This window comes from Cebidichthys violaceus, unplaced genomic scaffold (assembly GCF_023349555.1).
Source record: "Cebidichthys violaceus isolate CVI_PGR_0920_01 unplaced genomic scaffold, fCebVio1.0.p SCAF_9, whole genome shotgun sequence".
In the NCBI taxonomy this organism is placed as follows: domain Eukaryota; kingdom Metazoa; phylum Chordata; class Actinopteri; order Perciformes; family Stichaeidae; genus Cebidichthys; species Cebidichthys violaceus.
In genome coordinates this window covers 900,188-925,138 of record NW_027176975.1, presented here as the reverse complement: position 1 = coordinate 925,138, position 24,951 = coordinate 900,188, and the positions used below count along the sequence as shown (strand labels likewise).

General features: G+C 41.4%; 1 protein-coding gene across 3 annotated transcripts in view; it reads left to right on the top strand.

Annotated features, from left to right (window-relative positions):
* Positions 1–1,066: 1,066 nt before the first annotated feature.
* ogdha (oxoglutarate dehydrogenase a) overlaps positions 1,067–24,951 on the top strand; it is a 27,338-nt gene continuing 3,453 nt past the window's right edge. Inside the window, exons 1-17 of one of the 3 annotated variants that reach the window (XM_068702984.1) lie at positions 1,067–1,153; positions 2,639–3,033; positions 8,910–9,086; positions 10,693–10,795; positions 18,451–18,566; positions 18,665–18,819; positions 19,931–20,077; positions 20,158–20,248; positions 20,771–20,950; positions 21,342–21,470; positions 21,554–21,733; positions 21,901–22,053; positions 22,182–22,284; positions 22,615–22,743; positions 23,705–23,855; positions 24,048–24,175; positions 24,620–24,798. In XM_068702984.1, the coding sequence (XP_068559085.1) occupies positions 2,794–3,033; positions 8,910–9,086; positions 10,693–10,795; positions 18,451–18,566; positions 18,665–18,819; positions 19,931–20,077; positions 20,158–20,248; positions 20,771–20,950; positions 21,342–21,470; positions 21,554–21,733; positions 21,901–22,053; positions 22,182–22,284; positions 22,615–22,743; positions 23,705–23,855; positions 24,048–24,175; positions 24,620–24,798 (2,361 nt within the window). In that variant the 5' untranslated portion in view covers positions 1,067–1,153; positions 2,639–2,793. Of the gene's footprint in view, positions 1,154–2,638; positions 3,034–8,909; positions 9,087–10,251; positions 10,346–10,692; positions 10,796–18,450; positions 18,567–18,664; positions 18,820–19,863; positions 19,876–19,930; positions 20,078–20,157; positions 20,249–20,770; positions 20,951–21,341; positions 21,471–21,553; positions 21,734–21,900; positions 22,054–22,181; positions 22,285–22,614; positions 22,744–23,704; positions 23,856–24,047; positions 24,176–24,619; positions 24,799–24,951 lie in introns of those variants that run through there. The other 2 variants (XM_068702985.1, XM_068702986.1) reach the window with 2 other exon arrangements.

The window sequence follows — 24,951 nt, the reverse complement described above, 5'->3', positions numbered from 1 at the left end:
ACGTGTGTTTATTTGAGACGTTTTTAATCAGTGTGTGAACGTCTTAAATATGAACCATCAGAATCAGCTTTATCTTAAAATTCACACACACACATGAGCTACGTGGACATTTAGGACACTAAACGTGTACGCATGAAGACTTAATTTAACCATTTCTTAATATACGTTTTCTATTTTAATGCATCATTTTTTAAATATTAATATTTATATTAAGGCATTCATATAAAAAAGTGATCGTTATTATAATTTCATGATTGTTTCTAAACTTTTTCATTTTCACGATTTTTTTCTTATATTGAACAATTATGTGAAATAAATATTTTTGAAACACAAATATATATTTTAAAGAAAACATTAAACCGTAAATACAATTTGCATTTATGGATAAAATGAATAATGAGACACTTGTGACACTACTGGAAGTCAAAGTGTCAACAGTCACTGAATTAAATATATATTTATAAATATATATATTTATAAAACTAAACATCATGCATGGATTCTTTTATTTTTGTAAACCTTGTCTTAGTATATATTTTATTTTTTTTATTATTTTTTAGAATAAATATAAATAGAATGTTTTAGTCTTTTAGTTTAATATATAAGAATGAAAAAGTAAAACATTTTTTAAATGTTTTTATATTTAATTTTTACGTTAAATGTTTTTTTTCACTTTTGTATGCTAATTTCTTGTTTTTACATTTGATGTTGATGTTTTTTATTGTTTTAACCATTATTGTTTTTCTTACAGAAATCTCAAATATAAGAAAATATGAATTCAACACACTATTAATTTTAATTAATTAATATAAATTGATTAATAACAATGTATCACGAGACACACCTGTACTAAATATATAATTTATGCTTTTTACATTTATTTATTTGACCTTTTCCAAGTATAATGTGATTTTCCACTTTTATTCTGCGCATATGTAATAAAACTAAATTAAGTTTTTAATTTATTCTTAGTATTTATTTTTTTAGACTTCCCGCTCCCTTGCGTCGTGACGTTAACGCTCGCGTCATGTCACATCCGGGGCCTCGCTTCCACGCTCCACGCCCCGAGCTGTCATCATTTCAACCGGGAGAGGCGAAGGGCATCCGGGATAAACGGCCGAGAGGAGAGCCGCTGGAACGAGTTTCTCTCGAGGTAAGTAACCGGGACTTATGAAGACTTAATAAAGGAGAGTCTGGGGGTCTGGTTACCGGGTCCGGTTGTTGACCACAAAGACACGGAAACGGGTCTAGTTTAGAGACTAGCTAACGTCCGTCCTGAGGAGAGACAAAACATGCTAGAATGCTAGCCGCGTGCTAGCTAACACACACACACACACACACACACACACACACACACACACACACACACACACACACTAACGTTAGCTCATCTGTCAAAACACTCGCTGAAACTGTCAGTGCTGCTGAAAATAACGCGTCACACATTAGAATACATAATGTATATATTAAACATGAAGTTAATAACCGCGAACCTCTAAATCTCCACCCGTTTAGCCCGCTAGCCAAAACGTGCTAATGGTAATTAATAAAAGTAAAAAAGCTAACCGGCTAATTACATAACCCGACATTTTAGCCTTGAAGCTAATCACGTAGCATGTTTTAACATGCAGAGGAACAGAGCAGCGCTCTGCGACTTCCGGTGTGTGTGCGTTACACTTAAAGATTATTTTCACAATGTTTTGATTAAATCATTTTCGGGAACTCATGACTCGTGAAAAGGACAAAGTGACGGACATCCGGTGTGGGCCAATAGGAAAAGGGCTTTGGTTTAGGAGTCCCGTTTTAGCCAATCGAGAGGCGGTGCAGGCGGGATGTGGGCGTGTCCAGCGCGGGGGGCGTGTTATAGAGAAGGAGAATGGAGACTCAACAAGGTCAAAACATGGCAGCTGAGAGACCACATGAGGTCTGTTAAAGAGGAACTAGTGAAGTCTTTTAATGTGAAGAGGTTAAGTGTTGGTCTACTGAACAACAGAAGCAGTAGACTTCTAATCCACTACCTGTGTTTTACTCCTGTTTTAATCTTGTGATGATAATGTTTATTACTATGGTGTAAATCTTTCTACCTTCCGCCTCTTTAGTCAACTAATCTGTGTTTATGAGTCAAATAACATTTCTTTAGCTGAAGACCAGACCCACTGATTATGTGCAGAAAATAGACCTGATGAATTCAGAGTAGCATGATACTTGAAATCTGGAGACATTTCCACACATTTAATTTACTCCCTTGATTGTGTTTAACGGGGTAAATACCTTGAAGTTCGGGGTCATTGTTCCCTTTGACCCTGATTATTTCTGAAACATTCTGGGTGCATTCTGTAAGCAGTTCCGGAGGAAGTATTCAGATCCTTTACTGCAGTAAAAGTACTACACAGTGTGAAAATACTCCACTACAAGTGAAAGTCTTGCATTCAAAACCTCACTGAAGTAAAAATAGTTCAAATAAAAGTACATGGAAGTAGTAAAAGTATCATATGTGATGTTGCTGCTGCATTAATGTTTCATGTTTTTAACTGTTTTAATCTTCATCAAAGCCTCATATTTTGTTTCATGTTGTGATGAGTTTGTTTGGCTTCCTGTTCCTGGTTGTTTAAATCAAACCTGTCTCTCTGTGTCTCAGTGGACAGACGGACCAGAGGACGGTGGACGCTTCATTCGTCCCTCTCAGTCCTGGGACTTTAACCCCGGTGTGGAGTGACTTTTATCCCGTTGTGGTTCTGAGGTTGAGGACGTGCGCCGTGTGTTGTGCGTGCCGCTTTTTTTTAAGGACTTCGGATGCATCGTTTAAGGACTTGTGCGGCGCGGTTGCGCCCGCTAACCGCCTCGCAGGCGGCTCAGACTGTCGGCCCGCAGCGGCCAATCACAGGCGCCTCCACGGGGGTCGCCAGGACGTTTCAGCCAATCAGGTGCTACACGGCGCCCGTGGCCGCGGAGCCATTCCTCAACGGGACGAGCTCCAACTACGTGGAGGAGATGTACTTCGCCTGGCTGGAGGACCCCAAGAGTGTTCACAAGGTAAGGAGCACCGGAGCCCCCTGCTGGTCTGGAGGAGGACCACATACAAGGGGGTCCATTGTGGTGGTCTAAAAATGTAGTAAAAGTTGTTAAGTACAAGTATATAAAAGCAGTTAAAGTAGTAGAAGTATATAAATGTAGTAAAAGTATATAAAAGTAGTAAAAATGTGTTTTCATAACGTGACAGGTGAGTCTTAAAGTGCCAGCAGACTAATAATAGCTGCTTGGCCAGTAGAACAACAAGAACTGTTGGATAAATGTTATACTTTTACTTTGTTATGGTAACTTATTGTTTTTTTTCTTCTTAAATAAACACAATCCAAATGATAAAGAAATAAAAGATTGTATTTTTATAATCATTATTTTGAATGATGTATAATAATGTGTTCATCATAAACATCATAATTCATCTCTAATATCTATTTTATATTAACATGAAAACATCTCCTTCAAACTACTGGATTTATTCAAGTTCATCACCAAAACTACATTTTACAGATTACATGTGAACACATCACGATAACGTTATAATGTACCTTCAGCCAGTCCTCATGTTCACTGAGCAGAGCCTGAAGGCATCATGATGTAACTGAAGTGAACCCCCGTTGGTTAGCCGTTAGCGGTGCTGCTAACGTTACTAGCTCTCCTCTTGATTTGTTGTTAACAATGAAACATGATCAGATCAGAGACTAGAACCACACGATCTACTGAGTACTGGAGGAGAACCATTGTCAGGAAAACTTTATTTACACTCTGATGGTTAACGTTAACTAGTGTAAATAAAGTTTTAATGTTAAACTGTGGAATTACTCAATTGTGATAATCCTCATCTTTTTATAATGATGTTCAGTCAAAATATTCAGACTTTGATATAAATGTTCATCTAGCTGCTAGAGTTTGTTGGACTCTGCAGGTTAAATCTCTGGATGAAGAGAGTTTAAATAGTAATAACAATAAATTATCCCCATTATTCGTCTGGACTGTTTGGTCTTTTCAGTGTTTGCATATTTTTCTGCCACAGAAACGATGTTAATAATCGGAGGCTCCTGAACGTGGAGGTCACATTGTGGCTGACGTGTGTTTCATGTTACATGTCTCAGTTGTTATGTAAAGACTGTGATCTTACTGTTATTAGCTTAGCTAACGAACTGGAAGCTACACAGCAGGACTGGACTCTTAGAGACACATTCTGTACATCATAAAAATCCCTGTTTCTTTTGGGGGGGTGGGGTGGGGGGGTGTCTTTCTCCGTTGTGAGGGTCCTTGGACAGAGGATGTTGTGTGCTGTACAGACTGTAAAGCCCTCTAAGGCAAACTTGTGATTTTGGGCAATACAAATACATTTAATTGAAAAATGAATTAAATCATGGTAATCATATTATGTAGCAACAATTATATGATGATATGATGAAATGTTACTTCTTGACTTGTTACTGTCTTCAATTGTTGGTCTGTGACTGTTGTTGTTACCGTCTGATTGTGACTGTTGTTACCGTCTAACCGACTGTTGTTATCGTCTGACTGTGACTGTTGTTGTTACCGCCTGACTGACTGTTGTTGTTACCGTCTGACTGTGACTGTTGTTAGCGTCTGACTGTGACTGTTGTTGTTAGCGTCTGACTGTGACTGTTGTTAGCGTCTGACTGGCTGTTGTTACCGTCTGACTGTAACTGTTGTTGTTACCGCCTTACTGTGACTGTTGTTACCGTGTGACTGTTGTTACCGTGTGACTGTTGTTACCGCCTGACTGTGACTGTTGTTGTTACCGCCTGACTGTGACTGTTGTTACCGCCTGTCTGTGACTGTTGTTACCGCCTGACTGACTGTTGTTGTTAGCGTCTGACTGTGACTGTTGTTAGCGTGTGACTGTTGTTGTTAGCGTGTGACTGTTGTTGTTAGCGTCTGACTGTGACTGTTGTTAGCGTCTGACTGTGACTGTTGTTAGCGTCTGACTGTGACTGTTGTTACCGTCTGACTGGCTGTTGTTACCGTCTGACTGTAACTGTTGTTGTTACCGCCTGACTGTGACTGTTGTTGTTACCGCCTGACTGACTGTGTTGTTACCGTCTGACTGTGACTGTTGTTGTTACTGTGTGACTGTTGATGTTACCATCTGACTGACTGTTGATGTTACCGTCTGACTGTGACTGTTGTTGTTACCGTCTGACTGTGACTGTTGTTGTTACCGTCTGACTGACTGTTGTTACCATCTGACTGTAACTGTTGTTGTTACCGCCTGACTGTGACTGTTGTTGTTACCGCCTGACTGTGACTGTTGTTGTTACCGCCTGACTGTGACTTGTTGTTACCGTGTGACTGTTGATGTTACCATCTGACTGACTGTTGATGTTACCGTCTGACTGTGACTGTTGTTGTTAGCGTCTGACTGTGACTGTTGTTGACACCGTCTGACTGTGACTGTTGTTGCCGTCTGACTGTGACTATTGTTACTGCCTGACTGTGACTGTTGTTGTTACCGCCTGACTGTGACTGTTGTTGTTACCGTGTGACTGTTGTTACCGTGTGACTGTTGTTACCGCCTGACTGTGACTGTTGTTGTTACCGTCTGACTGTGACTTGTTGTTACAGTGTGACTGTTGATGTTACCATCTGACTGACTGTTGATGTTACCGTCTGACTGTGACTGTTGTTGTTACCGTCTGACTGTGACTGTTGTTACCGTCTGACTGTGACTGTTGTTGACACCGTCTGACTGTGACTGTTGTTGCCGTCTGACTGTGACTATTGTTACTGCCTGACTGTGACTGTTGTTGTTACCGTCTGACTGTTGTTACCGTCTGTAAATTGTTGCCCCTCCATTGATGGAAAAAATACCGTTGATCATCTGAACTGCTAATGAAATCAATCCATTTCAATACTATTTGAAGTCATTCTCCAGTTTAATGGTTGCTCTGACTTCCAGTGGGTGAATTAATACCAGAATGTCATAGTCATCCCTTTTGAATGTGACGTCCAGTATTTTTCTAATCAGGATCGATATCGGATCATTGAACAGAAAACACAGATTCAGTCTGGACTTCCTGCTGCTCCTTCACAGTAAAAGCTTGAGTCATTTGTGTTCGATGCCCAAAGCAGCTGCAGGAAGTGACGAGTCTGAATTAACTTCAGTGTAATTAACATGTTAAATAATGACAAAGGTGCATTTGTCTAAGGGTTATAATAGATTTAATTCAATTTTAGTTTATTTTTAGTTCACTTTCAGAGGGTTTACTAGTTGTTATATATCGATATAGATCCAGGTTTAATGTATGTATTAGTTTACAGACTGAGGCAGATGGAAAAGCTTTGATTTGGATTATTGCGTCTGTTTACAATGAGACGATTCACATGAGTTTGTTTAACCAGCAGTTATAACAGAGTTATAAGGAATACAACCACTTTGACAGAGTAAAGGACTTCATTGTGAGCCTGAGCTGCTGGTTATATTGACTCTTCATGTGTCGCTGCTTCGTCTCGTGGAAACGAGTCTACAAAGGTTTCTTGCTGAGTTGACAGTTTCTGGGTTGTGGCTCATCTGCTGCTTTCTTTTGGGTTTAAAACCCGTCTGACTCGTCCCAGAACAAAGACGTCAACAGAAACACGGATCCTCTATAATACTTTATATCATATATATATTTTAGTACTCTTTAAACCTGTTCATCACTGTGACATATTCTCTGTTTTTATTTGTCTTGTTGCTGAGAGTTGAACATCAACGTGGCTCCTCATATGTACTTCCTTCTCAATGTTTCTCCATCTTGTGTTGGTGGTTCTGCCTCCATCTCTTCACACAGTGTCTCCTGTCATATCACCAGAAGTATTGAACTATGAGTGACTCGGGTTCACCATGGATCAGAAAACTGTCCAACCTTCAGGGAGAAGCTGAACTGAGTTCATACTGAGAATGTTGATCAGGGTGGAGTCTGTGGTTCTTCAGCTCTTTCTGGACTCATGAGTCACAGAGTGAAGAAGAGTGTGTGTGTGTGTGTGTGTGTGTGTGTGTGTGTGTGTGTGTGTGTGTGTGTGTCTCTCTCTTTAACATGAGAGAGAGGACTGTGTGGGGGTTAGCTAGATTCCTCCACTTGGTTCCTTCACAGTAGAAGAAGCACACAGGTCTTCATGTTGTTGTTCACATGAAAAGACACAGAAGTTGTGTAAAGAATGAAAACTTTTAAAAGTTTAAACACAGCTGTAACAGGCCGACCCCCCCCACAGTTTAACGTTAACCATCAGAGTGTAAATAAAGTTTTAACGTCAACCATCAGAGTGTAAATAAAGTTTTAACGTTAACCATCACAGTGTAAATAAAGTTTAACGTTAACCATCAGAGTGTAAATAAAGTTTAACATTAACCATCACAGTGTAAATAAAGTTTAACGTTAACCATCACAGTGTAAATAAAGTTTAACGTTAACCATCACAGTGTAAATAAAGTTTAACGTTAACCATCACAGTGTAAATAAAGTTTAACGTTAACCATCACAGTGTAAATAAAGTTTAACATTAACCATCACAGTGTAAATAAAGTTTAACGTTAACCATCACAGTGTAAATAAAGTTTAACGTTAACCATCACAGTGTAAATAAAGTTCTAACGTTAACATCACAGTGTAAATAAAGTTTAACATTAACCATCACAGTGTAAATAAAGTTTAACGTTAACCATCACAGTGTAAATAAAGTTTAACGTTAACCATCACAGTGTAAATAAAGTTTAACATTAACCATCACAGTGTAAATAAAGTTTAACGTTAACCATCACAGTGTAAATAAAGTTTAACGTTAACCATCACAGTGTAAATAAAGTTCTAACGTTAACCATCACAGTGTAAATAAAGTTTAACGTTAACCGTCAGTGTAAATAAAGTTTAACGTTAACCATCACAGTGTAAATAAAGTTTAACGTTAACCATCAGAGTGTAAATAAAGTTTTATTGTTAACCATCAGTGTGTAAATAAAGTTTTAACGTTAACCATCAGTGTAAATAAAGTTCTCCTGTCGATGGTTCTCCTCCAGTATTCAGTAGAACATGTGGTTCTAGTCTCTGATCTGATCATGTTTCATTGTTAACAATTAATCAAGAGGAGAGCTAGTAACGTTAGCAGCACCGCTAACGGCTAACCAACGGAGGTTCACTTCAGTTAAATCGTGATGCCTTCAAGCTCTGCTCAGTGAACATGAGAACTGACTGAAGGTACATTATAACGTTATCGTGATGAGTTGACATGTAATCTGTAAAATGTAGTTTTGGTGATAAACTTGAATAAATCCAGTAGTTTGAAGGAGATGTTTTCATGTTAATATAAAATAGATATTAGAGATGAATTATGATGTTTAACTTCATAACACGAGCTCTAAACACATCATTATACATCATTAAACATACAATCTTTTATTTCTTTATCATTTGAATTGTGTGTTTTGTAAATGACCATAACAAAGTCAAAGTATAACCATTAGTATTTCTGATGGTTTACTGACTTCCTATGATGTTTATAATACATGTTGTGGATCCTTGTAGACCAGCTGATGTAATCAAACATCAAAGAGATCTGTATCTGTTCAAAGGATCATTAGTGATCAATATTAGTACCACAGATCTAAAAGTTATATTTCATCGTTTTAGTATGATCTGCTGTTCTTCTAGTTTTGAGGTTCTTCTACTTTACTTGAACATTTCTATTTTCAGGAAACAACTTAAAAAACAAAACGATGAAAGGTTAAAAACCACATCAGAGGATTCAGTGCTCCAATGATCCGTCTTCCTGTTTGATGTTAAAATACCTTAAAGCTCTCATGATGGAGACCTAAGGACATGCTGCTCTTCTTCTATGGTTTTATTAAGTCTTTTCTACCCCCCCCCCCCCCCCTCCAGTCGTGGGACGTGTTCTTCAGGAACGCTAACGCTGGTGCTCCTCCAGGAGCAGCCTACCAGTCTCCTCTGGGTCTGTCTGCTGCTCCTCCTCTCTCCTCCCTGGTGGGAGCTCAGCCCAACGTGGAGAAGCTGGTGGAGGATCACCTGGCTGTCCAGTCGCTCATCAGGGCCTACCAGGTATATACACACACACACACACACACACACACACAGAGTCATTTTAATGAACTATCGAGTGAGTTAGTGTTGCTAAACCTCTGTATATCGAGGTTTAAATGAAATGTGTTTAAAGTTCATTTCTGGTGATTTGTCTGAACTTTGAGTATGTTGATAATAAATAACTGTTGTATATGATAATGTTTAATATTCTCTTGGTTTATTGTTGTATAAATATTTAACGTGTCTTTTTCCTCAGACCTTGATGTAACGTGGAGCCGACTGTTTGTTGTCTTTTTCTCTCGTCTAGATTGATTTTTAAATAATTATTATAATATTAGTTTTTTTATAATTCTGTGTTTATCAGTTGTAACCTGAGTAATTCTTAATAAACTATATTTCATATAGTTGAAGATGTAGTTCAGAGTTTCTCAACTTGAAAGCAGGAAGTGTTTTCAAAGTTCCTACTTTAAAACACTAAATTCATAGTTTTAATGACGTCATCAACGATAGAAACGTTGATGTTTGATGAACTTCCTCTTTGTTGAGAAACCTGAGTGGTGAGTGGAGGTCTTCACGGGTCCTGAACCAGAGGAAACACACAACAGTGGTGCATTGAGCTTATTACTTAAACCAGCTAAAGCAACTAGCACTAGCATGCCCTGTCTAAAAGCTTCATGTGTTAAAGCTGCATTCTCTCTAGTGTCCAGCAGGGGGCGACTCCTCTGGTTGTATAGAAGTCTAGTCTAAAATGACTCTACTTCTCTCTTGATTTATTCCCTCAGTAAACATGAGTTTATGGTCTCAGTCTCTAGTTTCAGTCTTCTTCAGTACAGCATGATGTTTGTTAGGGTGACATGTGTCACAATACGCTATCTTTTTAAATAAAGTGTAAAACTAGAGCTTAAAGTACAACTTGCTGTGTACCAGCTGGAGAGTCTAATATGTACACGACACACTGATAACTCAGCTGAAGACTCAGGCAGCTTCACATCAGGACCCTCCTGAACCCCATTAGACTTTTGGACCCATCCAGACACTCTGGTCCTGGTTCAGCTCTCAGCTATGTGGACCTGTGCAGACCTCCAGTCACCCGACACCAATCAGTGTTGTGAAAACTCTGTGTGTATGTGTGTATGTGTGTATGTGTGTGTGTGTGTGTGTGTGTGTGTGTGTGTGTGTGTAGGTGATGGGGCATCACAATGCCCAGCTGGATCCTCTGGGAATCAGCTGTGTGAATTTTGATGATGCTCCGGTGAATGCCGGCTTCGAGGACGTCGGTGAGACAAAAGAACTGAGAAAACCTTTCAGGCTTGTGGTGTTAATACTGGTCTCTTCCCCCCCACCCTCCCTTTCTCCTCTTTCTCCTCTCTCTCCTCTTTCTCCTCTCTCTCCTTCCTCTTCCTCCTTCTGGTATTCTCTCTCCTTTTCTGTGTGTCTAATTCTGTTTGTGGTGATCTTCGTCTATTTACTTTACAAATCTTCCATCCTGCTTCTCCCCTGGTTATTTCGTTGCATCTTGCTTCCTCCTCCTCTTCTCCTTCATTTCACTCCATCCTGTCCTCCTCCTCTTCCTCCTCACTCCTCCTGTCCTGGGTGGGCTCTGTGCTGTTGTCACTCCCTGTAGATCCGGGGGCACCACGTGGCACAGTTGGACCCCCTCGGCATCATGGACGCCGATCTGGACTCGTGTGTCCCCACTGACATAATCACGTCCTCCGACAAGCTGGGTGAGGAGCTGAACCCTCTGGACACAACACGTCTGTCCCTGTGGTCTCATGGTCTTCTTTCTTTACTGGGGGGGGGGGCGTCTGTTGTCCCTCAGTAAACTTCTTAAACTGAAACCTTGTTGTGCATCAGGAGTATTCCTGCAACCTTCTCATGTACAATAAATGTTTCTGAAGCTTCGGGAACGTTCTCGTCTGTACGCTGAATGTTTCAGAAACTTTCATTGAAACCTGAAACGTTCTCCATCACTCGAATGTTCCTGAAACGTTCTCCATCACTCGAATGTTCCTGAAACATTCTCCATCACTCGAAGGTTCCTGAAACGTTCTCGTACACACGCAAATGTTCCTGGAGCGTTTATTGGTTACTTTGAGCCTGCTGGAGTGGATTTTTCTGATTTCATAGCATTTTGATTTACACCTTCTCATTGACAGATTTAAGAAAAAGAATCGGTCAGATTTAATCAGAACCCTCTTGAGAGGAAACGCCACATTTCATTCTCGTATCATTTGCACAATTTCTCTAAATTTGTATTGTTTTGAGCTCCACTTTACAACAAATGTTTCTAAATCTTAAATCTGAACAAACACCTTCTGGAGTCCTTTTTAAAATGAACTTTCTGAGTCTTTGCTCTTCACTGACGATGTGAAATAGTTCCTTTTAAAGGACTTCAAGCTTCCCTGAAACGCTGGTAGAAGCTGAGTCACGTTGTTGTCGACAAAGATCTTAATTGGATTCTCTTCGTCAGGAATAGATTTGGCCCTCATGCGTTGGTTGATTTAATCCTTTTGCTCCTTGTTATAAAGGAACAAGCGTGAGATGTGGGTCAGAATCAATGAGATGTTTTTGAAGTTGATCCTTTAGTAGCTTTCAATCAGAATACATGATCTTGATCAACAGATGGAGTTTTCAGATGAGCACTTTATCCACTTCCTGTTTGTTTTTCCTTAAAATTTAAGATTGAGAGTTCAGGTTTGAGCTTAAGAATCAGCCGTCAGGAATGAAGTTTCACCATGAGGTTAATTTACTCTTCTGGAGCTTTCAGAAATGGACTTGAAGAAACAATTGATGCTGAGGGCAGGAAGTCATATTCTGAGAAAAGGAAACAAACGGATTTTCCTCATTAAAGAACAGAATCACAGCAGTCTGTTGTTTTCTTCTGAATCACAACAATGTCTCTTCAAAGTCTGGATGCTGATGACAATATGATGATTTTTGGATAAAATCAATAGTATTTCCTGATTGCAAAGTATTTACAATGGCCCTAATACGCCCATATATGGTCAGAATGAGCCAACGTGGACAAAAACTACTACATTTGAGCGTCTGAGCTCCGTCTGCTGAGGAAGATCATGTGATGTGGTGGAAAGCTCCAGACAGACCTTGAGTTGAGACATTCATCGATTCTGTCGGCATCGTGTCGATCGGTCGGTGTTGAGCCGTTAGCTTTGTGCTAGCTGTGCTAGCATCTTTGACCTGATGGAAGAAACCCACGGCTGCACTTTGACGTGTTTTTAAGCTTCTGCTGTTCGTTGATTGGCTTCTGCTCTGACACGTTGGCTCTCGGCTTCGTCCTGATTGGCTTGTTGTCTCGGGAACCGTCGCTGTATTTTTTTTGTTGGCTGGTCGCTGCAGAGAACGCTCTTAGTAGTGATTCAGCTAAATGTATGTGAGTGGATTACTGCCATTTCTTGATGAAAGTGTTGCTTTCATCTCGGAAACACGACGTTCCCGCTCTTAATCCCAATTACAAAAATCTGATTGGTTAATTTTATTTATTTACCAACTAACTAACGGCTAATTAGCTTTAGCTTTGCTTCACTGTCTGCTTTTACTGCTGACGTCAGCACTGTTCAGTCCCTCACACTCTTTACTCCTTTCTTTTTACACAATGATTAATGCTGCAGAGGCAGACTGAAACATGTGTTTGAGCTCCAGACTTGCTGGATTGTGTATTTTTTAAAGTTTGAAGTGAAAACTGAGGACGTCAGTGTTGAGTTCAGGGACTGGGTTGAGTCCCTGATTTGGTGAATGGCTTCCTGTCAAGAGAACCCCGTCAGTGTTGATGGGTTGTTGTTGTGTGGCTTCTGTATCCTCAGCATGGTGTTGACCGCATCCCTCGTTCTCCACCTCTTTCACCCCTTTTCTAAACCACACCTGGAGTTTGTCCGACCAATAAGAAGGTGGTGGAGACGTTGAAATGCCCGGGGGGGGGCTGTGCTCCATCATAGCTGAAGGCGGTTGCGGCGGTGGTGTAAAAATGTCCGATGGTGTCGGGTTTGTAGGTCACTAACGGTGTCCGGGTGTTTCTCCCTATGCTGCCCCCTGCTGGCGACGCCCTCCAGACGTGGCTGTGTTCAAGGAGAGGCTGAGAATCCTAACGGTAGGAGGTATGAGAAACGACCACGCTGGTGTGTCACCGCGCAGCGCCGTGAAGCCAGTAGTTCCTCTTTAGCGGTGGTTACGTCACTGCAGTAGTGTGCACGCCGCGTCTACAGGAAGTCACAAACAGACCCTGCCGTCTGCCGGTCCAGTCGCTGCCGGTCCAGCAGACAGCCCGGTCTGTTTCTGACTTCCTGAGCTTCTGTAGAGGTCGCTGCACTTCAGAACGAAATAATAAAGAAAAGAGATATTTCATTTAGTTCACCGTCTTTGCTTTTATCATTCTACACTTAATGAATGTTCAACCTCTAATATCAGCGACTCAGTCACCACTGCTACCAGTTTATTATCACAGTAAAAATAGACTAAACGTAGAGAATACACCGACTACAGTTTGTTTTTTATACAAGTTAAAACATTTATTTCATCAGAACATTTTCCACAAGTCTTACACAGAATTAATATAATGATTTATTTATCATGTCACAGTCGCATCACTTTATATCGTCAATATCAACACCAATCAGCACATATTTCTTCTATGAAACACTGGTGTTAGTATTACTTCTTATACACGTTTGATATACTTATTCTCATAATGTTGTCATTTATTGGGGCTCAAGAATGTCCTTCAGGATGATTAAAGTTGTTCTCTTAAAGGCTGATGAAGAGTCTTCAAGCTTGAATCAGTTCTAAAACAACCATATAAAAGATTTGATCTGTAAAACGACTGAAATATAGAATGATTTAAAAATAAATAAATAATGTATCCTCCTTTAAACTGTGGTTCCCGTGTGGTGGTGACGGCTGATATTTGCAGGCTCAGATTGTGTTTATTTTTTTATATATCAGACGGTGAAACTCAGTGAAATATCCTTTTAATGCCTCAATACACAGGAAACATCCAGAGGACACTCAGAGACAAATGTGCAGTTAAACGTACAGAATGAAGGACGTTTGCTCCAGTAAAGATGATGAAGTGCTTCCTCTGACCTATCTGAACGTCTCCTGTGTGTTCTGGCTGCTGTAGTTAGCTTTGTTAGCTTCGTTAGCTTCTAGCTGCTGCTCAGTCCAGTAAACAGTAGAACAGTTAGCAGATGTCTCTGACAGACGAGTTCACCCACAAAGTGACGTCAGGAAATTATTTTAAACGGTGGCCACAAAATGATGAATGTGAAGGTGGTTCAGGTGAAACGTTGGTTTAATATTTCCAACATTTTCTAGAACTGAAGACCAACCTTTCCATGAAAAAAAAAATGTAATAGAGAGAAAAAATACACAAGCCTGTGTAAAAAATGCTGGTCAGTTTAAGTAACATTGGTCAGATTAAGATTAAATAACGTTGGTCAGTTTAAGTAACGTTGGTCAGATTAAGATTAAATAACGTTGGTCAGATTAAATAACGTTTGTCAGTTTAAATAACGTTGGTCAGATTAAATAATGTTAGTCAGTTTAAATAACGTTGGTCAGATTAAGATTAAATAACGTTGGTCAGTTTAAGTAACGTTGGTCAGATTAAGATTAAATAACGTTGGTCAGATTAAGTAACGTTGGTCAGATTAAGTAACGTTGGTCAGATTAAGATTAAGTAACGTTGGTCAGATTAAGATTAAGTAACGTTGGTCAGATTAAGATTAAGTAACGTTGGTCAGATTAAGATTAAGCAACGTTGGTCAGATTAAGATTAATTAACGTTGGTCAGATTAAGATTAAGTAACGTTGGTCAGATTAAGATTAATTAACGTTGGTCAGATTAAGATTAAGTAACGTTGGTCAGATTAAGATTAAATAACGGTCAGATTAAGTAACGTTGGTCAGTTTGTGGCTATCTGTTGAAAATACTTTCCATGACGTTGTTCTGTTTTTTTATCTGTAACACTGGCTGAAATGGTCTTTTATTCTGAAAAGTTTCAGTTATTAAAATGGAACTCAACCTTTGTGGTAAATACAATTTTATTTTATTTTTTTATATTATTTACTGTTGTTGTTTTCGAAATTATCCAACTTTTTTTTTTGTATTTTCACCCATTAAGAGGTGTTATAAATGAGTGCATCACCTGTAAAAATGTCCAGCCTGTGTTACTTAGCGGTGTTAGCTCGTACGTGTTTCAGATATCAGCAGTTACTAATGTAACTCTAGTTCTATCGTGAGACACCGAGCTGCTGGTTTTATAACTGTGGCTAACTGACCGTGTCAGTCAGACTTCACTCCTGCAGACGGCGTTATTGTCTTCAGCTCAACTAATATTACATTAGTTTAACTTTTTGGGCATTTTGATGTATAAATATCACGCTGAGCCGTCAGCTGTGAATGTTTCTTTAATATTTTGGAAAAGCATTCATCATTTTACATACAGCAGTTTTCAGTATTACTGTAAGTAGATTCACTGAAAACATGTATTACGTTTCATAACATCTTACAGTTTTTATAACATTTTATTTAATTATTTACAGTTTAACCTAAAGCTGTCTGATGAGATAAAACAATGTAAATCTCATTTATTCTATCAAGTCAAGTAAGTTTGACCTTTTTATAGCTTTAAAGTCCACTTGGTCCAAATCTGGAATCCAGATAAATATTTAACAAGTTTACAAATTTATTGTGAACAAAAACCAGACGGCTTGATTAGCTCCATTTATCCCACATAGTCTGGTAATAAAAGACCTTATGATATGTTTCTTTATATATATTATATATTTCTTTATATATTATATTTACATATATTATTATATATGTATATATAATATTAATAATTTATATATATTTAATATTTAATATATTTTTAATATTTAATGTATATAAAGTCTCCTCCAGCCTTGGTGTTGTTGTGTTTCAGAGTCCGACTTCCTGTCACCGTTATGTGTCGGCTGCAGACATCAGAGAGCAACAGGAACCAGTCAGTTTGTGTCTGTGCGGCTGTTTGTGAACGCGTTTTTAGCGAGAGAAGAAGAAGAAGAGCGTTGTCCTGTTTTTAATATTTCCTCACTGCCTCTCCTCTCCTATGAGGAGGCGAGGAAAGGAAGTGAGGAAAGCAAATAAGGAGCTGAGCAGTGATCCGTCCGCCTGCTGTCTGTCAGAGAGACGCACGCTGCTTCTTGATGGGCCGGCTTGGCTGTCGGTCAGTCGTGTGATTGGTTTGTGACTGCTGGTGTTTCTTCTGTAAACCTGTCGGCTCTCCTGATTGGCTGAATCGGTCTGTCCCAGCTCAGCCCTGTGATTGGCTGGTTTGGGTGAGGAACATTTAAGGTGGTTGTGTTGTATTTAAGGATGACGGAGAGATCTTAACCTGAGTCAAAGACGCAGAAACACCTCCTTTTCTCTCTGTCTGTCTCCTCTCTCCTTCATAACATCCTCCACTAACTGTCCCATAATCAGTCTGAAGTTACAGAAACCCACCATGTCATTGAAAGCATCGCTGCTCTCTGTCTACCAGAGGTTTTTATTTACGCTCTTTAGAGCGGTTAAGCTCCGCCCCTTTTGGTGGACCGCCTATAGTCAACAAATAGTTTTGTTTTTTGAAAGATGCAATTTATCGTAAAGCTGAAGCATGAATGCCACAAAAAATGCAAAATACTTGCCTGCTAATATATGTATAGGACTTTTATTGTGAAAGGTAAGAAGGAAGCAGTGTATCTGGTCTGCCCTTTCTTTCTTATAGAGGTCTAGTCTAAAGTGACTCTACTTCTCTCTAGTGTCCACCAGGGGGCGACTCCTCTGGTTGTATAGAAGTCTAGTCTAAAATGACTCTACTTCTCTCTTGATTTATTCCCTCAGTAAACATTGTAAACATGAGTTTATGGTCTCAATCTCTAGTTTACAGTCTTCTTCAATACAGCATGATGTTCATTTAGTACATTATGCTCCATTTAGAGTCAAACAGACCATAACGTGTCTCAGTCACACGTTGGTTCACCAGAAAGGGGGCGGGACTTCACCGCTCTACTAAAGTTATAAACAAGCTGGAGGCTTGTGGACACTGCGCCCTCAGTCTTGTCTTCCAGGAGACGTCACCAGATGTGTGATGGTGTTCTGGGTGACGTCAGCGCAGAGAACGGAGAGCGCTCTGATCATAAGAGTTCACTTTATTCCTAATATTAATATTCTATTAATGTCAATACGTTCATAAACTATATTAGTTCTGTTAACGTCATTGTAACCTGTGAGACCCAAACAGGCCGACGTTAGTTTAAAGTATATATTAATTCATGACACAAACCTTGAACTTCGTTATTAAAGATATTTTACTGTAAAACTGGACAAGCTCAGTTTAACCTCCAATTAACCTTTAAGATGTCTTTAATGTTTCTCATACAAGAACACCAGCCATGCAGACGGCTCTGCTCTCTAGTTATATGTCTGATTAATAGAATAATAATGTGTGAAGTGACTCTTAAAGGAACAAACGTTTACTTTGAAGGCCAGATTTAAAGCATAAATCAGTCGGGTAGAAGAAGAAGAAGAAACAATGTTTTAGCTGCTAGCAGACCAGATCAGCAGCACCTGTAAAACCTGTTCATTGAACCTTCTCGTCCAAAGTCTCTGAAGAACGTCCTCCTCTGAAGGGTTCCTGAACATCGCAGTAGTTTGGACGCTCGGCGTAAACGCAGGAAATATGAATGGATTTTTAAAAAGTACACATAGCTTACACCTTCGTACATAAAAACACTTTTAGACGAATGGATTCAAAGTGTGAAAACAATAGATATGAATGTTCATCCATTCATCCACAGCAGCAGCCTGTGTTCATGTGTCTCTGCTCTGCTGCCACCCAGACTCACTCCTCCACATTATAAGATTCTAAAGATTATTCACATGTTTCAACGTGTCGACCTGTTGATCCACTGATCTTTAGACTCGGACCAACATCATGTCACTGTCAGACTTACTGTCATTATTATCATTATTATTGTTATTATAATTATTGATCCTTCGGTCATGTGTGGTTTGATGTGTGAACCTAATTAATGAAACTAACCATGTCTCTCCTTTTGTTTTTTATTTGTATTGATCCTCACCTGCTGCTGTCACTTCACTCTTCTTCTGCTCCTGTCTGCATGTTTATTTCTCTCTGTTGCTGCATATTCTCCATATTTTGTTAATAATTCATATTCGTTCATTATCTGCATGTTTTCATTTCTCCACGGACTGTTTGTGTCTGTCCATCTCTTTGGTGTCCCCCTTCCCTCCGTCCTGCAACCTTTTCTCACTTCCTTCCCTCTTTTTTCCCCCCCTCCCCTCCCCAACCTGTCCTGTGTTGCATCATGGGACATGTAGGCTTCTACGGTCTGGATGAGTCAGACCTGGACAAGGTGTTCCGGCTGCCCACCACCACCTTCATCGGAGGCTCAGAGAGCGCCCTGCCGCTGAAGGAGATCATCCGCCGACTGGAGGTATGAATATCGTGAATATCTGACGGTTTGGGGAAAGACGTTACCTGTACAGGTGATTCAGGTGATTCAGGTGATTCTGCTCTCCCTGTGTTGGTCAGATGTCCTACTGTCAGCACATCGGCGTGGAGTTCATGTTCATCAACGACTTGGAGCAGTGCCAGTGGATCAGACAGAAGTTTGAGACTCCAGGAGTGATGCAGTTCACTCTGGAGGAGAAGAGGACGCTGCTGGCCCGCATGGTCCGCTCCACCAGGTAAACACCTCAACACTCCTACATCTACCACATGGTCCGCTCCACCAGGTAAACACCTCAACACTCCTACATCTACCACATGGTCCACTCCACCAGGTAAACACCTGAACACTCCTACATCTACCACATGGTCCACTCCACCAGGTAAACACCTGAACACTCCTACATCTACCACATGGTCCGCTCCACCAGGTAAACACCTGAACACTCCTACATCTACCACATGGTCCACTCCACCAGGTAAACACCTGAACACTCCTACATCTACCACATGGTCCACTCCACCAGGTAAACACCTGAACACTCCTACATCTACCACATGGTCCACTCCACCAGGTAAACACCTGAACACTCCTACATCTACCACATGGTCCGCTCCACCAGGTAAACACCTGAACACTCCTACATCTACCACATGGTCCGCTCCACCAGGTAAACACCTGAACACTCCTACATCTACCACATGGTCCACTCCACCAGGTAAACACCTGAACACTCCTACATCTACCACATGGTCCGCTCCACCAGGTAAACACCTCAACACTCCTACATCTACCACATGGTCCGCTCCACCAGGTAAACACCTGAACACTCCTACATCTACCACATGGTCCGCTCCACCAGGTAAACACCTGAACACTCCTACATCTACCACATGGTCCGCTCCACCAGGTAAACACCTGAACACTCCTACATCTACCACATGGTCCACTCCACCAGGTAAACACCTGAACACTCCTACATCTACCACATGGTCCGCTCCACCAGGTAAACACCTCAACACTCCTACATCTACCACATGGTCCGCTCCACCAGGTAAACACCTGAACACTCCTACATCTACCACATGGTCCGCTCCACCAGGTAAACACCTGAACACTCCTACATCTACCACATGGTCCACTCCACCAGGTAAACACCTCAACACTCCTACATCTACCACATGGTCCGCTCCACCAGGTAAACACCTGAACACTCCTACATCTACCACATGGTCCGCTCCACCAGGTAAACACCTGAACACTCCTACATCTACCACATGGTCCGCTCCACCAGGTAAACACCTCAACACTCCTACGTTGTTGTAATATGTTGTTGTCTGTGTGTGCAGGTTTGAGGAGTTCCTGCAGAAGAAGTGGTCTGCAGAGAAACGTTTTGGTCTGGAGGGCTGTGAGTCTCTGATCCCGGCTCTGAAAACCATCATTGATAAATCCTCTGAGAACGGGGTGGAGAACGTGATCATGGGCATGCCTCACAGGTAACACACACACCTATATATGTGTGTGTGTATGAATACATATATTTACTGCATATTTATACATATACTTCTTCTTTCAGGGGTCGTCTGAATGTTTTGGCCAACGTGATCCGTAAAGAGCTGGAGCAGATTTTCTGTCAGTTTGACTCCAAACTGGAAGCAGCTGATGAGGTAATTTACCTGCTCTTATTACTGTTGCTACTGTTATTATACTTCTGTTGTTACAGCTGCTGTTAATATACTTCTGTTATTATACTTCTGTTGTTACAGCTGCTGTTATTACACTTCTGTTATTATACTACTGTGATTACAGCTTCTATTACTATTACTGCTGTTATTACAGCTACTGGTTATTACAGCTACAGTAATAACCAGATCAACAGGCAGTTATACTGGGATCCAAACACTGACGGCATCGTTAACTCAACCAGATAAATATTCTTTACAGAATTTAAATCAAATTCAAGAAAATCATTAATGCAAATCTCATTTATAAATCCAGTTTTGCAATAACTTTGTTGTTTAAATTGGTCTGAAACAGCCGAGAGTGTAAACCTCATCAGTCCTCTGATAACAAAAGGTCCAGTTTCAGCTCTAATACTGCTGATGTCCTTCTACTGGTGACACTGCTGGACCTTTTCGGTGGTTCTGGATGTTGTTTTCAGGGACTCTGCTGTGGTTTCTCCTCCTCAGGGCTCTGGAGACGTGAAGTACCATCTGGGGATGTACCATCGTCGTATCAACCGCGTGACCGACAGGAACATCACCTTGTCCCTGATGGCCAACCCGTCTCACCTGGAGGCCGTGGACCCCGTGGTGCAGGGCAAGACCAAAGCTGAGCAGTTCTACTGCGGGGACAACGACGGCAACCGGGTGAGACAGACGGTCGCTTTGTTTCTACCGACTCGCTGAGAAAATGAGGTTCCTCTAACGAACAGGACGGGTCGACTCACCAACCTCAAAATCACAAATCTGTAGAACGTACGACATCCTCTCTCTGTAGACACAAAGAAAAGAGCAGGAAGCCAACAAATCTCAGCCACATTAGCTCACAACGAAACATCTGAACCTTTATGTTGTGAGATTTTTGGGGTGAATGTGTGTATTTCACAGTATGATTAGGTTTATTTCCTCTTTCTGTTTCCACACTCAGCACTTTGTAAGCTCTGGTTTGGATAAATGCTCTATAACAACCGTCCAGTAATATTTCAGCTGATATTCCGACATCCTTTTTAGAAGTCTGACTCGTTCCGTCTTCGTCCAGGTGATGTCCATCCTGATCCACGGAGACGCTGCGTTCGCCGGTCAGGGTATCGTGTACGAAACCTTCCACCTGTCCGACCTGCCGTCCTACACCACGCACGGCACCGTGCACGTCGTGGCCAACAACCAGGTAACAAACCCACACAAAACAAACGCGGCCGCGTCGGTAAACGGGCCGACCGAGATGACGGAGCTGTCACTTCCTGTCCGCAGATCGGCTTCACCACGGACCCCCGAGTGGCTCGCTCGTCTCCGTATCCCACCGACGTGGCTCGAGTCGTCAACGCTCCGATCTTCCACGTCAACGCCGACGACCCCGAGGCCGTGATCTACGTCTGCAAGGTGGCCGCTGAGTGGAGGGCCACGTTCCACAAAGACGTGGTGGTCGACCTGGTCAGTGACGCCGTCCATCAGTTCAGACTCCACAGCCTCGTGAGACGGAGAGACTCACTGTGTGTGTGTGTGTGTGTGTGTGTGTGTGTGTGTGTGTGTGTGTGTGTGTGTGTGTGTGTGTGTGTGTGTGTGTGTGTGTGTGTGTGTGTGTGTGCGCGCGCTCTCAGGTGTGTTACCGTCGGATGGGTCACAACGAGATGGACGAGCCGATGTTCACTCAGCCGCTGATGTACAAACAGATCAAGAAGCAGAAGCCGGTTCTGCAGAAATATGCAGAGAAACTGATCGCAGAGGGAGCTGTGAGCCGTCAGGAGTACGAGGTACCTTCTTCTTCTTCTTCTTCTTCTTCTTCTTCTCCGACACTTTGTTTGTGTAAACAGTTCAGGGGGGTCAACTCTGCACCCTGAAATATTTACATGATGACTGAATAAACCTTCTCTTTCTTCAGGAGGAGATCGCCAAATATGATAAGATCTGTGAGGAGGCGTACGCTCGCTCTAAAGATGAGAAGATCCTCCACATCAAGCACTGGCTGGACTCCCCCTGGCCTGGTGAGGGACCATTCAGAGACACATGAGACACAAGACTAAGTTACTAGAGCCAGGACCTTCTTCTTCTTCTTCTTCTTCTCCTTCTTCTTCTGCTTCTTCTATTTCTCCTTCTTCTGCTTCTTCTACTTCTTCTTCTGCTTCTTCTCCTTCTGCTTCTTCTTATTCTCCTTCTTCTGCTTCTCCTTCTTCTTCTTCTTCTTCTTCTTCTGCTTCTTCTTCTGCTTCTTCTTCTTCTGCTTCTTCTTCTTCAGTCTGCAGCGTCACAGGACCCTGGTCTCAGGTCCTGGTTCTGGTTCTGTGTCAGCAACTTGAACTGTGTGTCCTCTGCAGGTTTCTTCACTCTGGACGGACAGCCCAAGTCCATGAGCTGCCTCTCCACCGGTCTGACTGAGGAGAACCTGAACCACATCGGCACCGTGGCCTCGTCCGTCCCCGTGGAGGACTTCACCATCCACGGAGGTCGGACACGTTTTAAAATACTCCATTCCTTTTAGTTTTGGTTGAGGCTTCATAAAGTCCAGTTGTTGTTGTTGTTGTTGTTGTTGTTGTTGTTGTTGTTGTTGTGACCAACAAACCATGAAACACATTCTTATTCTCAGCTTCACACAGAACATCTTAAAGCGAACATCTGTCTCCTAAAGATCACATCAAACCTTAAGGTTACATTTCATCTCTTCACTTCTTCACAACTCTTATGGACTTTATGTTCAGTATTTGTATGAACACTTTATCTTCTCACATTTCAAAACAAACAAAATAAAGTAACAAATTCTCCAAAAGTCACCGTCACATAACGCCTCATTTACATATTTAAACACAACATTTCATAGAACTTGTAACAGAATAGCTGCTGGTGTTGCTGTGAGTGATGAAGTGGTGAAGTTTGATGGTGAGATCTACTAGTTCATGTTGTGACCCTCTTCACCTGGAGACTCTTCTAAATGTCTGGACTTTAACTAAACGTCTCTTTAAAGGAGCTTTTCTATCAATGGAGTTTTTCTCACACTCTGATCCAGAAATCTCCACTTCAGTAGTTCTGACATCCATCAAACTTCACACCTTCATTCCTCTCTGTGTGCTGAATATATATATATATATATATATATATATATATATATATATATATATATATATATATATATAAAACCTTTGACTCTAACGTGTCAACAACAAGAAACTATCATTTAGAATCTTACTTCATCCAAAGTTCATATTTATCTTCTGGAAATGTATGAAAATTAACATATTTAATAAGACAATGCCTCATTTACATATCTAAACATGTCATTTTCATAAAACAAAATGAATCATCTGAAAGTCACTAATGAGCTGCAGAAGATTCACGGTGATGTCTGAGTTAAACTCTCCTGTAGTGTGGAGATGCCTTCAGGCTCTCGGTGACCGTGACTTGTTGTTTCAGGTCTGAGTCGGATCCTGAAGAGTCGAGGCGAGATGGTTCGGAAGCGGACCGTGGACTGGGCTCTGGGGGAGTACATGGCCTTCGGATCGCTGCTGCAGGAGGGAATCCACATCAGACTGTCGGGACAGGATGTGGAGCGAGGAACCTTCAGGTAAAACGCAACCTCAGCTGTGTCCGTCGTCTCCTGGATCCTGAACCTCCTCTGACACCAAGTCCTGGTTCAGGTTCTTTCTGGAGCAGAGATATGCAACGTAGACTTTGTAATTCAGCAGACAATAACGCAGCGAATGTAGACGTATTATCCAAGTTGTCCTCCAGACTGAAGCCGTTTGTCCTCTTTCAGCCACCGTCATCACGTCCTCCATGACCAGAACGTGGACAAGAGGATCTGCATTCCCATGAACCACATCTCTCCTGACCAGGCGCCGTACACCGTCTGCAACAGCTCGCTGTCTGAGTACGGAGTCCTCGGTGAGTCCGGTCTCTCTGCTGCTGCTTCAGTGTTTCTTCTGAATCGCAGATAAATGTTCTGTGTCTGCAGAAAATAAACGTTCTATATAGAACCTGTCTTCACATAATAAAGGTTCTCTATATATAACCTGTCTACACATAATAAACGTTCTATATAGAACCTGTCTTCACATAATAAAGGTTCTCTATATATAACCTGTCTACACATAAACGTTCTATATAGAACCTGTCTTCACATAATAAAGGTTCTATATATATAACCTGTCTACACATAATAAAGGTTCTATATATATAACCTGTCTACACATAATAAAGGTTCTATATAGAACCTGTCTTCACATAATAAAGGTTCTCTATATATAACCTGTCTACACATAATAAAGGTTCTATATAGAACCTGTCTTCACATAATAAAGGTTCTCTATATATATAACCTGTCTTCAGGCTTTGAGCTGGGCTTTGCGATGGCGAGTCCCAACGCTCTGATCCTGTGGGAGGCTCAGTTCGGAGACTTCCACAACACGGCTCAGTGCATCATCGATCAGTTCATCTGTCCCGGTCAGGCCAAGTGGGTCCGACAGAACGGCATCGTGCTGCTGCTGCCGCACGGCATGGAGGGCATGGTGAGGAAATCAAGCGCACCCGCAGAGAGACGGTACAGCTGAGACCACAGCGGTCTACTCGCAAGACTTCATGGTCGCTGGTCTCTCTCTGAGTGAAGTTCACTTATCGATCAGTGGAAACGTGTGACACAATCACCTGGTGGAAACGGCTCC